This window comes from Caretta caretta, chromosome 8, assembly GCF_965140235.1.
Source record: "Caretta caretta isolate rCarCar2 chromosome 8, rCarCar1.hap1, whole genome shotgun sequence".
Classification (NCBI taxonomy): Eukaryota; Metazoa; Chordata; order Testudines; family Cheloniidae; genus Caretta; species Caretta caretta.
This window is the reverse complement of record NC_134213.1, coordinates 29,846,333-29,861,490: the sequence shown is the minus strand read 5'-3', so window position 1 is coordinate 29,861,490 and position 15,158 is coordinate 29,846,333. Positions and strand designations below refer to the sequence as shown.

General features: G+C 42.7%; 1 protein-coding gene across 1 annotated transcript in view; it reads left to right on the top strand.

Moving 5' to 3' along the window:
- SLIT3 (slit guidance ligand 3) overlaps positions 1–15,158 on the top strand; it is an 806,608-nt gene that overhangs the window by 731,064 nt on the left and 60,386 nt on the right. Inside the window, exon 28 of the mRNA XM_048861176.2 lies at positions 1,416–1,555. Within this exon, the coding sequence (XP_048717133.1) occupies positions 1,416–1,555 (140 nt within the window). The remainder of the gene's footprint in view (positions 1–1,415; positions 1,556–15,158) is intronic.

The following is a 15,158-nucleotide window of genomic DNA, read 5'->3' as shown; positions in this document are numbered from 1 at the left end:
TAATGTGGTTTTGCAATTATGCTTTATAGGCCCAAACCCCCTAAATGTCCTTGTCTACAAGTAAAGGGCAGCTGTATAAATTGCTGAATCAGGGGTTATTCCTGAGTATTGATGAGGCCATACACTCCCTGTGATGAGTCTCTGAACCAGCCAATTCCCAGCCTTTCCAGTCCACTCATTTCCCCCATATATGCAAACTATTGAAGGCTGCCTAAGACCATGATCAGCTGATTCTACACTGGACCCCACAACCTCAGCTCCACTCAGCTCCTCATAGAGTTTAAGGCTCTCTGCAAACTCAGGCAGATCCCTCTGCATTGGTTTACACTTGGGTCACATTTTCAAGGTTTTCTTCACAACCATGACAACTAGATGTCCTAAAAATTGTGGAAACCCTGGGGACCAACTGAGCCCTTTCTGCACTGCCATCTAGTCCTCCATACTCCCTTAAGTGGGCGCACTCTACATTTTCAGAAAATAAAGTATTTAATGCAGTAGTTCTTTGTCCAAGTCCTTACAAACCCAGTATTTCTGTCCTTGTTTATTTGGTCTGTTGTTTGGGTATGTTACCAAGGTATTGGGAGACAAGGTAGGTGAGGTAATATCTTTTATTGGACCAACTTCTATTGATGTGAGAGACTAGCTTTTAAATTTACACAGAGCTGTTCTTCAGATATTGGGAGTCATAAATACTTAGGATGTGGACAGTCACACCATTTAATTTAATTACTCTTTCCTGGTTGATTCTTGGGTACTGAAGGAGCTGAAAAAGTGCTGATATCTTAACGCTTAAAATACTCTGTTTGGAAGATCCATTAACAAACATTTGTTGTTTGGATTGGAGACAAGGTGGTAATGAGATGAAAACTTTCGCTTCTACCTCCCTAATTCAAATCCAGTCTAGGTTGTTAATGGTGAGAGAGTTAGAGCCATTTAACAGTTTCCTATTCATGTGTGATGATGTGTGTTGGTGTCCTCAGTCCAGTTCTTGGTGGACAGGTGCCTACAAAACCAACACTGTTGTCGCAATCAACACCCTTGCTGGTTATGCAGAGAAACCAAGAATTTGATTAGCCGTGGTGAGTGATCTTAACCTGTCACCCTAGAGTTGGTCAGTACAGTTCAGGGATGAGGCACATCAGCAAGCAGGGCAATGGAGGTGTAGGGGAGATGAATTCTTCTGCCTGTGTTGTACCTTTTCTGTAGATAAGTATAGTAATATAGTGTCCAGGCTTGTCACTGTGGTACGTATCACAAAACTTGCTAGTAATGTGAATGCCGCTGTATTGCAGCAGCAGAGAGTACAGCTCATCTGTATCAGTTTTCATCCCACTCCAGTACCTCCTCCCTGCTCAAAAGCAAAGTTTGAAATCCAAACTAACTTTTTCTCTGTTTTTTCTATCCCCACTCCAAAGCTGTTCTTGCCCTCTAGGGTATGAGGGGGAGAGATGTGAAATAAACCCAGATGACTGTGAAGATAACGATTGTGAGAATAACTCCACGTGCATGGATGGAATCAACAACTATGTCTGTCTCTGCCCTCCTAATTACGCAGGTAAGGAAGGACCTCAGCCAAAGGGCATAGGGAGCCGAGGGAAGCAGTTGAAGGAACTTCCATCCACCTGGGGCACCATAAGAAACTGGTCTGCTCCCACTTGGTGAGATCACATGCATGTAATTAACCCAGGTTCTGAGTAGATTTTAAAGTACCCAAATTGCAAGTGTGGTGAATGAATTCCTGCTCATCCAGTAAGCAAAGGCAAGAAAAGGGGATAGTTTTGCAAAGATGCTGCTCGAGCAATATGTCTGACCCTTAATCCAGAGAGATCACTGCTACCCCTGAGAGAGTGTAATTCAAACCAGAAGGAGGCTTTTGGGAAGGGTCAGAGGGGAAAATCTATTACTGTCTTGGCATATTTTGTACACATGCACTTCCCCAGGTCAGAAGTACTCATCGCAGTTACTGGAACTACAGTTAAAATATATAAACAAGAAATTCTCAAGTTCATCTGTTGGTTAGAGAAATTTGTACTTTTCCACAAAAGTGTTCACAAAAGTGTTTCCAGAACTGAGCTTAGCTCGATATACGTCTGCTTAGCGTTTCTGAGGATAAAAGCGACTCCTGTTTAAAATTATACTATAATAGTAACACTTATAAAATGACTTCCATCTAAAGATCTCAAAGCACTACACGTATTAATGAACCAACCATGACAATACCCCGGTTAAGTCACCTCCATTTTACAGATAGGAAACTAAGGCACAGAGGCTAAGTGATTTGCCCTCGGTCACAAAGTGAGTGAGTGAGAGAGCTGGAAACAGAACCCAGATCTCCTGACTCTCTGTCCTGTGATTTAGATGTCTTCCTTCCTAAATCTTCTTAGGGCTAGGAACCCTCTTAGCTCAAAAGTTAAAAATGGTGCCTCTCAGATGACTGCTGGGGTAGATACTTCACTCATCACAAGCCACTCAAGCCCATCACAAGCCACTGATCTCCTCTGCTCAGTATACAGGGGTAAAAAAATATCCATGTTCGTTCCTATTTTGATGCTTTGAAATAGGTTTTTTACTCTATGAGCATGGAGCACTAATGCCGGGCTTCTCGTACGCTGGAGGGTATTACATATCACTGGAATTAATAAGTATAAAGTTGGAGTGGCTTGGTAAGTGACAGGGAAGTCTTCTAGAATTTCCCAAACTCTTTAAAAATGCTTTTTATAGCCAATATGAGAGGTCTGTGTAAATCTTTGGCTGGGGAAAAGCCTTATGACTTGAATGAAAATTTATTAGAGTTTTGTATCTACTTCTTCTGCCAAAATACTCAGCAAAGCTTAGGCTGGGCCAGGGCAAAGAACTTTGTTTCTAGTATGTTGAGCCAATTGTTCTTATATGCACTGTATGAAGGTGAGCTTTACATTGCTGATACCGAATAAAATTCCTTATATGGTGATAATGGCTTTACGTTTACAAAAGGAAGTGTATTTGAGCAGCTAAGCAAGAGATAGCTAGCAAGGAACTGAATCCAATGCACAATGGACATGTTCTGTCCTTTTTAACAGCCTCATGATGGGCTATAATGGCTCTTGCAGACAAAAACACCAGGAAAAGGGGTGGAGTAGAATTTTTCTGCAGATAGTACCTGTCAGTGAATCATTTCTGGTTATGGCCAAAGAATTTTTATGACACTTCAGAGTCAGATTTGCAGATATTTTCAATCATAATCCAGCTCATTATTACCAGAATGAATGACTGAATATTGCCTTTTGTAAGCTGTTCATCAGCTAGAGTGTACCAGATCATCAAATAGCTATGCAGTAAACTCCTTGGACCTGATTCTGGTTTCAGATGCATGATACACACTGCCGGATATAGTATACAATATCTGGGGCCTAGAATATTAACCCTTTGTACAGCCAATAACTATTTGATTGCAATTGAAACAAATTTGATTATAACTATAAACAATAAAGCTGAAAGTCTGGAGAACGGTAGTATGCATGGTTGTAGAGGTGTGATAGGACTTGCATATAACGAAAGGCTGAAAAAATCACTTGGAAAGGAGAAGAGTTAGAGGAACTTTGTATATCTAAAAAATAATTGAGCAGGATAAACTAATAACTAATTATATGGTTTTGCAAGCTAAAATAAGAAGTAATGAAATATGCTTCAAAGAATAAGCTAACCACTGCGAGGTCAGAAAGGAATTTTCTCCCATATTCAGAATTCTCCAATGGACTACATGCATTCCTGGTTTTTGCATTATGCCAGTCTCTTGGAAGTATCCAAGATTTTCTTTATTTCCTCAGAATCGCCCTGCTTTGTTATTTTGTATTTCTCTAATTTTTCCATTATGCCCTTTTTGGGAAAAATATGCCAAGTATGAATCTTGCTTTCATTGGTTAAAATAATGAAGGCTGTAAATCTCTCTTCACTGAATAGTTTTCCAAATGTTTTCCTTTTCTAGCTGATCCTAGATGAAAAATGTCCAATATGGTAAATGACTATAGAGGGGAGGAATTTACCACACCCAAGGCCCCATTTTGATTTTATTAAAAATATTCTTGACTCTCTCAGAGTTCCTTCCCATCCAGTGATCTCAAAGTGCTTTACAAACATGAATGAACTGAGCCTCACAGCCTTTCTTTGAAATAGGTAAGAATTGTCTACAGACGTCCATACTGAGGCATAGTAATGGCATGTTACTGGCTGAATGTGACAGAGAGAGATTCAATGGCTGAAACAAAAGTAAAAGGCCTGAATCTCTTCACTCAAGGCCTTAGCCACAAGACCAGATAATGTTTTCCATTTTATTCATTAAGTTCAACACTTGCAAATCTGGGTGCCTAAATTTAAGCAATTAAAGCCATATTTAGGCTCTGTGACAGTGTCCTTAACTCCCCCTGCCTCAACTTCCTCTCACTGGAGGAGTAGTTTAGCCCTACAGCTAAACAAAAAACTCTACTTCTTCCAGGATAGACAGTTCAGAAGAAGTCTAAGGTTAACAATGGACCAGAAACTAGTTGAACAGTTTGTTGGAGCCCTCTTGATGGTCTCAGCAATCTTCCCTCTTGATTCAGGGAAATGCGGGTGAACTCCTAGCCATGGACTTCAAAACAGGAACCTACCACTTGGTTCCTGTCTCAAGCTTTCAGATCTTCCTTTGTTTAAGACTTCTTTCTTCACTCTGCTGGTCTCTTAACTTCGTTCCTAGGACTTGGCTATATTTGGCTTTCTTGCTTAAAAGGATCCCTCTCCGTGTACTCCAGAAAATGGTTTATTGCTAGCCCCCGCAGCTCTTTCTGCCCCAGGAGTCTCTAACAAAGCCCACAGAATTTTCCTGAAGTTCTTTATCTAGATGTCCATCTGCCTCCAAGGCTTCTTTTTGACTTGTTCTCATGTGTGGGTTGTGGGGGAGGGTGGTTGAGAGAAAGAGATACCCAGAGCTTGTTCTTACCCCCTCATCAGTCTTGCATGTACTGTCTTACTGTTTTAAAGGTGGTATTCAAACACTGTCATCCGTGTGGGATTGGCAGCTCAAACGATCATCCATGAATTTATGTGAACGCTTGGCCAGAATCTGAGCAGTCCCAAACCTGAGCTGATCTTTGAAGTTTTTGAAACATTTTAGTTAAACTTTTGTGTCTTTCTTTTAATTTCACGCACCCCTGCAATCTGTGTCCTTAGTCAGAAGCAGAAATGAGTAGATACCACAAGGAATTTGGGAAACACTAAAAATTTCTTTAAAAAGCCTGATCTAGTGAGTCTCAGCAAATGTATTCAACTCGCTTTGGTCTGGCAATTGGGATCAGGTTTGAAAACAATTTCAAAAAATTACCCATATTAAATAAAATAGCCTCTTTCTAAAACAGATGGCATCCCGGGAAGGAGGGAATGGGGGCAGTAAGATTATTTCCAGTGAAAGGTTTGTCGCCGTTAGCTTGTATCACAGAAAAATAAGTAGAAACAATTTCTGGTGTTGCATGTTAGCAAGATGAGCCTAATGCATTTTTACCTCAGAGGACCTTGCAGTCTCTTGGGTTAGATGTTGTTGTCACAGATTTTTTGTTGTTCTTCCCCTTTTCAACTCAGCGCTATTCATTGTTTGTGAGTGATTACAATTTCTCCCTCTGGCCCAGCTTACTGCAGGGCTGTTGCCTGTCCAAAACCAAGTACTTAAGTAAACAAAATTACTCTGGAGGAAAGATGCCTTGTGGTGACTTGTGGTTGCCACTAGTTTATGGAGCTTTGCTAGCTTGCTTCACATAGCTAACCATTGTGGTCAGACGGCTCAGAACAATCTCAGTGAGGGGCCCCAATTGCAGTGCTAAGTTGAACTTATCTGAATCATAGCTCTTTAGATTGGTTTGTTGCCTTTGCATGTTTTTAGTTCATGTGTCATACATACAAGCAGGAAGTTTTCTGATAGTGTGGTTTCAAGTATTTCTTCTGTAAGTTCACCAAGGATTTGAGCTATTACATGTGTATCTAAGGCCTAAACAAGTTCCTAACTATTAGCCAGTTTCAGAACTATGGGATCGTCCTTAGCCATAATTTGCTTGAAAGAGAAAGCAAGTAATGATTAGGGTTTGGTGCAACCATCCTTTACTCCAAGAGATTCTTGCTCTGGGTGGAAGTTTTCCAGTTTAGTTACTTGGCAAAATGTGAAATTTGTTTGTTTTCTGTATAGAAGACTAAAGCAGGAACCCCAAGTTTTTGCTTGCAGAAACAAAGAATATGAACACCAAAAGAGCTGGATACACATAACTGACACAAGGATCTTGGGCCCATTCCTGCTGTCATTGCAGTCAGTCTGAGTTTTCCTTGACAGCGATCCACATGTTTACCTCCCTCAGGTCAGACTATGATAATTCATTGTGCAGGGAATGAAGGTGGAAACAGCACAGCAAATGAAAATACAGCAATCTGATTCCTTAGCTCTGCACCCTACCTTGGCTCCCAGCTTGCTTCTGGTGCCAGTTCAAATCCCTAGTCTAATCCTTAATGCTGCCCAGGGGTTGGGACCCAAATGTCAGACTCCCTCTGCATTCATGGCCCACCAAGACAGCCACACATCTGTGGAACAATGAGACTAATACTGCCTAGGACAGAGGTGGGCAAACTACAGCCCGCGGGACTGTCCTGGCCCAGGAGGCTAGCCCCCTGCCACTCCCCTGCTATTCCTCCTCCCTCGCTCTGGGCCACCGTCACAATGCTCTGGGCAGCAGCACAGCTGCAGAGCCGTGGCCTGACCCTGTGCTCTGTGCTGTGCGGTGGTGTGACTGGCTCCAGCCGGGCGGCACGGCTGCCTGTCCTGGTGCTCCGGGCGGTGCAGCTGTAACGCCACCAGCCACTGGTGGTCCAGGTAGCACGGTAAGGGGGCAGGGAGCATGGGGGGTGGATAGAGGGCAGGGGAGTTCGGGTTGGTGGTCAGGGGGTGGGGGTGTGGATGGGGGCAAGGCGGTCAGAGGGCAGGGAACAGGGGGGTTGAATGGGGGCAGTCGTCCTGCGGGGGCAGTCAGGAAGGAGGGGGGGGTTGGATGGGGCAGCGGGAGGCAGTCAGGGGCCAGGGAGAAGGGAGAGGGTGGATGGTGGGTTGGATGGGGTAGGAGTCCTGGGGGGGCAATCAGGGGGCAAGAAGCAGGGGAGGTTAGATAGGGGGCGGGGGCCAGGCCATGCCAGGCTGTTTGAGGAGGCACAGCCTCCCCTAACCGGCCCTCCAAACAATTTCAGAAAAAAGTTTGCCCACCCCTGGCCTAGGAGGATAAAGTTTGTGAGATCTGAACATAGGGTGCTCTAGGGTGACGAGCCCCAACCTCTGAACATCCTGCCAGAGGATTAGAAGCCAAGCAAAAACCTAACCGCTTTCAGAGCAAGTTATAATATTCAGTAAATAAGGCAGCATGCTAAATTGCCAAATCTAGGAGAAGTGGACAACACTGTCGACAACTCTATGTGAACGTTAATTACTGTATTCAGCACTCGGTGGGCACATTAGAAATGCCAGCAAGAGGTAAGCAGGTATCCTTGTATATAAATTATTCTAGGAAGATTGCTATACTTTAACAACTGGTATACAAAGAAACAAGCTGTACTTTATCTTCTGCACTACCTTCTGCTAGACATTAGAGTAGATGCAGCCAACTTCAATGGAAAAAAGTGGGCTGAAGATTCCTGTGACTTACTCCCATAAATTGGAGCATAATTTGGCCAAATATGTTCAGTTGCTCTGTTGGGGGTGCAAGTTTAATTGACATCTCCCATTAGGCTTGAAAGCATTACAGGGACCTAACTCAAGGATAAATTGTCCACAAATAATGTCTGTACTATACTAATAGGCACAAAAGGGATTTTCTTCAGCACTGGGACATGTCTTATTCCAATTTCTATTCTTCTTCAACATAAGAAGATAGGAATTACTATATTGGGTCAGCTCAATAGTCCATCTAGGCCTGTGTCCTGTCTCTGACAGTGCCATTATCAGATGCTTCAGAGGATGGTGGAAGAAACTTCAAAATGGACACTTGTGGAATATCCTTCCAAAAGGCAGAATTTCTAAATAATGCCCATTAGTTAGTAATTCACTCTTGCCCTGATGCATGAGGATTTGTCCCTTACCAAATCTTTAGCCGAGCTAATGTAAATATGGTTGTTCTTATATATATATATATAAATATCTAACAGCATAATTGCCACCAATGCTGTAAAAGTCCCCCACTGAATGGCAGGGAAATAGACTTAGACGACTTAACAGCTTATGTGTGTACAACACTTATTGTGATCTCTCTCTCCAAAGTAATATGTTTTGTCTGTCTTTAAATTTCTGTGATTGATAGGGCTTGAATTCCTTTCTCACCTTAAGGATGTCCCAGGGCATCAGTACATTACAGCATCTTGTTCTAAAGTCAAATCTTCTCTGGTGCCGTAAACAAGAAGCAGTGTTCCTTTGGGAGATTGTGTGAGCTTTTTCCTTATCTTGTCAATGGAGAGAAGCAGAACACATTCTTTGCTCAAACACATGGGAATACTGCTGGAATCCCTGCTTTTCTCCCCACATCTTATCGCATTGAGCTCTGGTTTCACTGGTACCACAAAGGGCAGTGGTAGCTGCTTGGTTCTCAGTATTTCTGAAAATCAAGCCCCTTACTTGAGTACTTAAATATGAATTAGGAGTCAAACTTTCAGCTACTACTTTTCAAAATCTTGCCCAAATGTTTGAAGGTGAAAAAAAAATTCCCCCTAATATCAGAGTTTACCATAAGCAGTCTTAAATTATTTTCAAAGTAATTATTTTCCTGATAAAACTTATGAGTTCAAGATTTTCTGTTTGTCAAGCAAGGGTTGAGTCCAGAAATGAGGTTTAGAAATCAGCTACTGTGCATCCAGCCTTAAATTTTTGCAACAAAACCTCTCATTGAATTTTTAGTAAGTGGGTTTGGTGCACTTGCCTGGCAACTGAATGGACTGTCTCCATAAGGACTTTGGCTGCGACTTTCCTGTGTGCGTCATTTCAGTGAACAAACACAATGGATTGAGGCAAAATCTGGGGTTGGAAAATATTGGCTTTTACTTCTAAATGTTGAGCTTGGTAAACCCTGACCAGCAGGAAGAGTCTCATGTAAAAAAATAATCCAAGAAGTATGGATCTGGACTTTAAATCTCTTCAAAGTTCAGGGGTTGGGCTCAGCCCGTTATAAAGGTAAGGACCTACCAACCATGAGATTCATAGGCGCCAACTTCTCCTGGCACTGGTGGGTGCTCGCGCCCCGGTGCCCTGCCCCTGCCCCGCCCCCATTCCAACCCCTTCCTCAAAGTCCCCACCCCAACTCTGCCCCCTCCCTGCCCCTATTGGACTCCTTCCCCAAGTTCAAATTTAACACCTCTCTCCTAAAATTGTGTGGAGTGCCATTTGCTATGAGGTGGGGGGCAGTTGCTCCACAAGACCTTGGTTTCCCTCCTCCCGCCCAGACTATTCATACCCTTGCCAGTCAACAGCACTGCGGTGTCTTCCCCCAGGCCAGTGGGAGCCAATCTGAGGCTGTCTGGGCCGGGGCTCCTAATCTCCTCATTGTTAGCACCAACCCTATATTCCACTGGTTGGATAGGAAGCAGCAGCAATGGCCAGTCCCTGCCCCAAGCCAGCCATCAGTGAGAGAGACACCTCGCTCCGAGGGACAGGATTGGCATTCCACTGCTCCAGCCCCCTCACGGATGGGACCAACTCGTTTATCCCCCACAAGCAGCCATTGCCTCAGTGGGAAGGTGGAAGTGGGGATACTGACACAACTTTGCTCCTCCCCTCTGATTTTTCTGCAATGACGCCCCTGTTTGTGGGTGTTTGGATCCGCAAAACTTACATGTTGTGAAATGCATTATTGGAGTGCCCAAAAGATAGATGGATCCAATGTTTTGGCTCAAGTCTGTTAAACTTCATCAAGCATCAGCATTACTCCTGATTGGCAATAATTTCTCTGCACAGCATGTTCTGGCACATTCTCAGTAACATCTACCACTGATGAATCATAGAATCATAGAATATCAGGGTTGGAAGGGACCCCAGAAGGTCATCTAGTCCAACCCCCTGCTCAAAAGCAGGACCAATTCCCAGTTAAATCATCCCAGCCAGGGCTCTGTCAAGCCTGACCTTAAAAACCTCTAAGGAAGGAGATTCTACCACCTCCCTAGGTAACGCATTCCAGTGTTTCACCACCCTCTTAGTGAAAAAGTTTTTCCTAATATCCAATCTAAACCTCCCCCACTCCCCATGAAGCCAATCAGCTTTTGGGTGACAGTGGCCTTGATTGCTAAGGACTATTTGAAATTTCTACTTGGCATTGCCTTTTTTTTTTTTTCAGCGTAAAGGGGAAGGAGAAAGAGCAGGGGAATCCATGTCTCTGTGGAACATTAGTCACTACTGGGTATCCAACGAGTAACTTCTTAAGAGGACAGCTGTAGTGTGTAGTCAGCTCTTACCGGTGTGGCCAGAGGTAATGCCCCTATTTTGGCTCACTGAGTACAATTAAGAGGACTGTAACATACTACTTAACAATTCAAATATATGTCTCTTTCCTTTGCAAGCTGTAAAAGTTAGCCCAATACATAACAGCCAGCCTGTCTCCATCCATTTCTCCATCCTAAACCTATGTTTATAAGTTATATTGTTATATAAACAATAATATTAATCCCCTAAAATCAGGCAACACTGCCCATGAACACTTCCCTTTTTCCTATTTAATCTTGTGAAGTTCTTGACAGCATTGTTACCCTTAGCCTTGAGATTCTGTAAAAGTTGTTTTCACATAAGACTGAGAATATTTTCCATGCCATGTTATTAATTATTTTGATTAATATTAGAAATGAGAGCAAAGGATTGCCTAAATGACACTGCAGACAATAAAACTGAGGAACACATGGTACTTGGAGGCAAGTTACAATGTGGGTGTTACGATCATTTCAAAGTTGGGATTGGAAAAAAAAATGTTGACACACCCCACCTCCCTTTTTTTCCCATTAGGAAGGAACAATATAATTCAGATCACGGCTCTAAAAATCTAACATGGTATGAAATAAATAGCACATATGCCAATGTGGTCATTTAAATAATAAACAAAATAATTAAATCAAACCAACTGCATGCAAAATGTTTCTGTCTCTGTTGCTGTTGTTTTGTTTTTGATCACGGAGCTGTATAAATATGCCAGCCTAGCAGCTCTTTGTAAGTGGTGAGAACTGTGAAAAGAGATTATTTTAAAATGACCAATGTCCCTCTTTAGGATTTCATTGAACCAAATAAAAAAGGAGGTGTCAAGGTTCCTTCCCCACTCTGAACTCTAGGGTACAGATGAGGGGACCTGCATGAAAAACCCCCTAAGCTTATTTTTACCAGCTTAGGTTAAAACTTCCCCAAGATACAAACTATTTTACCTTTTGTCCCTGGACCTTATTGCTGCCACCACCAAGCCTCTAACAAAATATAACCGGGAAAGAGCCCACTTGTAAACGCCTTTCCCCCAAAATCCCCCCAAGCCCTACACCCCCTGCATTTGGCTGATCAGCAGGGTGTGCTGAAAAGCCTGTCCATTCTTGCAGACTTTGGTGAAAGGAGAGAGGGTGTGGGATGTACAGTGTGGATTTTGTTTTGGTTGGGCGAGTAATGAAAATTTTGGTTTTATGTATGTATGGCAGGTGTTTTTACCTGTATGTACCTAGGGTGGAGTTGAGTAGGGGAGGTTAGTGTGGAGGATGATGTTGGTGGTTGGGAAAGTGTTGCATTTCTTAGGTCTTGTCTATACTGGTGGCAGTGTGTAAGGTACGTGTCGCTGCATGCTACAGTGAAAGGCAGGCTGCGTCTGCATTGTGGTGCGTAGCTACATGCCGCAGCGAAAGCCTCTGGAAGTGGGGAGGCAGCGGGGAGCTAAAAATAGCTGTGTAGATGTGGGAGGCACTGCTTGGGCATGTCGAGAACTGTGTAGGGTTCTGGCATGTGTTGACTCTTCTCATTTAAGCAGTGCCTCACCATATACACTGCTATTTATACATGTGCTGAGGGGCGGGAGGATACAGTGTATGTATTCTACATGCTGCTGTTAGTGTAGCTATAGCTTTCATGTGGTGGAATGCCCTCTGTATAAAACACTTTTGATAAAATTTTAAAAAGCTGTTTAATGCCTCTAGAGCCCAGCATAGCCTGTGTGCAAATAATTAACAAAATGACACAGTATTTGGAAGTATCATTTTTCAGAGAAAAACTTGGAAGACCTTTTATTGCTGCAATAACTAGGAGCCCAAAACCATGCACAGAAGTAAAAAGGGCCACATTTTCCCCTCAGAAACATGCAATCAGATGGCCACTGAATGTTACATATCCCTGTTTGAGGACAGATTTTTACCCAAAATATTTAGTAACTGAAGGAAACATAAGAAACTTTGTATAGCTCTTGACTTGAGTATCACTGTTTAAAAAGTGTTTTCTTTCCCTACCATGCTGTCTGCCATTCAGTAAACATCGATGAAGCCCTTTCAATTATCAACAGGAATTTTGTTCCCCAAGATGAGGTTGTCTGGGTTCCATGACATTCCCAAGAGAAATCTGGAAATGTTGAAATCTGAAATGAAAGAGAGATGAGAAAAAATAAGTAACAGGAAGGAGCCTAAAACATTCCAAATTTTCTGTGAACAGTGATAAATTAGTTGGATGCTGTGTTTGGTACCAAGCCTGAAATCCTCCTAATTTTGATAGTGGTGCTTTCTGCATGACACAGTGAGTCATAATATTTGACAAGTGTATACATTTTGGGGGAATTTTTAATGGATTTCTATGCATTTGTCAATTTTCCAAGTTGGCTAAGATAACTACTTTAAGAAGAATTATGATTTCCTGGAATTGGAAGTTTACACCACTATTCTGACTTTTCTCAAAAGTCTGTTTTCCTTTATTTAAAAAAAAAAGCTCCTATGGATATTGTAGCAAAGTTATAGCTTAAGGCATCTCTCTCCAATGTATTCTGTTAACAAAAAAAGGCTACCTTTCAAAAGGATACTTGAAGGCTTTAGAACATTGAGTTCCTGTCATGTCACCATCAAGTTAGAAATTCTCTGGGTTTCTTTTTTAAGGAATGCTTGTCATGTTTTATGCTCATAGAAATAAACAAAAAAGGCAAACTGAAGGAAGTTAGAAGCCAAGGTTGACCTGATGGGATATATCTAAGCAGGGATAAAAAACCCGTGGCTTCCCTGGGTCAGCTGACTTAGGCTCACAGGTCTTGGTCTCTGGGGCTAAAAAATTGCTGGGTAGACACTCAGGCTTGGGATGGAGCCCGAGCTCTGGGACCCTGCGAGGATGGAGGGTCCCAGATACAGGCACCAAGTTTTATTTTTCCCCAGGGGTGCTCAACCCTTGCTCCGCCTCGAGGCCCTGCCCCTCTCCACCCGTTCCTCTGAGATCCAGCCCTCACTCCACCTTCTCCTCACCCCGCTCTAACCCCTCCCCTGAGGCCCTGCCTGCCCACCGCTCGCTCCTCTCCGCCCTTCCCCAAGTGCCTCCTCCAGCCGCCAAACAGCTATGGCTGGTGGGTGCTGAGCACCCACTATTTTTGGAGCATCCATGGAGTCGGCACCTATAGTCCCAGAGCTCAGGCTCAGCCTGAGCCTGCATGACAAAATGGAAATTTTTAGCCCTGTAGCCCAAGCCCTGTGAGTTTGAGTCTGCTGATTTGAGCCAGCTGCAGCCATGCTTCAGGTCTTTTAGCCCCATGTAGACATACCCTGGTTGATGTCAATGTCTCTTCTAGCTGTCTGAATTAGGTTGCAGGTTCTTTTAGGTTTTTTGAAGATAAAAGTAAACTTCCAATTGTGCCATCTCAAAAATGTTACTGAACGTCTTCAGCAATAGTTTCAGTCATGCAGGTTGTTACTGAATGTGCCAACTTGCTTTGGATGAAGAATGAGGTGCAAGAACAAACATCAAAAACCCAAACCAAGCAGAATATATGCTTTGATTTCCCTGGTGTGCCTAGTGATTCAAAGATGGAAAGTACTTCTTTTTCTTTGGCATATCACCCATTCCAAGCCAGATGCATTATTTGTATTTGTCCAAGTTATTTCAAGTTCAGTGCTATATAAGAGCTAGGTGCTGATTATCAAGCTGTCTAGAGTGGCTAACGACCAGGAGTGTCCACCTCAGGGCAGACTGTCTAGAAGAAGGGCTCAAATACCAAATGTGTGTGTTCTGTAATTATATTTCACCAACCAAGTAACAAGTGTGAACTCCTAAAGCACTGTAACAGTCTTACCATGGAGTCACAGACCGTCCCCTTAGGCACTCTGGTCTATCTTGCCACCAAGGTAAGCTTGCCTTTGTGACAGATGGTCCTTTACACCAAAAATCACAATATTCAGGTTACTCGCAGTCCCAAAGGATCAGTCACTTATCCCTGGTCAATTAATTGTATCTCAAATCTCAAACCAAAGACAAAGTTTGTAGCCAATCCTATAATGAACTAACTAAAGGTCTATGAACTAAGAAAAAGAAATAAGAGTTATATGGAAGGTTAAAGCAGGTAAATATACACACACAAATGCGATACAGTCTTAGGTTCCAAAAGGTAATAGCAGTTAACTATGAAATCCAAGCTCCATATGTCCTTTAGGGCTAACCCAAGCCAAGAAGCTTGAGGATCCCTTGCTTGTGCTTAGAAATATTGCCCTCTCTGAATTCCAGGCAGCATAGCAATAACAATTCCTCCTTGACAGGGATTTTTATTCCCTTCCGTTAGAGTTCAAAATGTGATGGGACGAGTTTTTGTGTTCATCCCCACTTCATAGGTGTGAGGAAAACAATCAGCAAATCTTTTGTCTACTGATGTTCCACATTGGCTTGTCTGGTGTCTATGGGCTACCTTTTCGGGGGGACAGGAGATGACACCTTTTGTGATGAACTAGTATTTCACACTTGGTAATGCTTTTCTCTTGACTGCATGGGTTACCAGTTTCATAGCAAACACTTTTATATTTGCAGAGCAAATTCTTAAATATTTCCTTAAACATAGAATACAGATATTATAAGTGAGATTAACGCTTGCAGCAATTTACAAGCATTTCATAAAGTCTAAACACTAAGTTCTTAGACACTTTACGTCTATTTTAACAAAGCTAATACACAG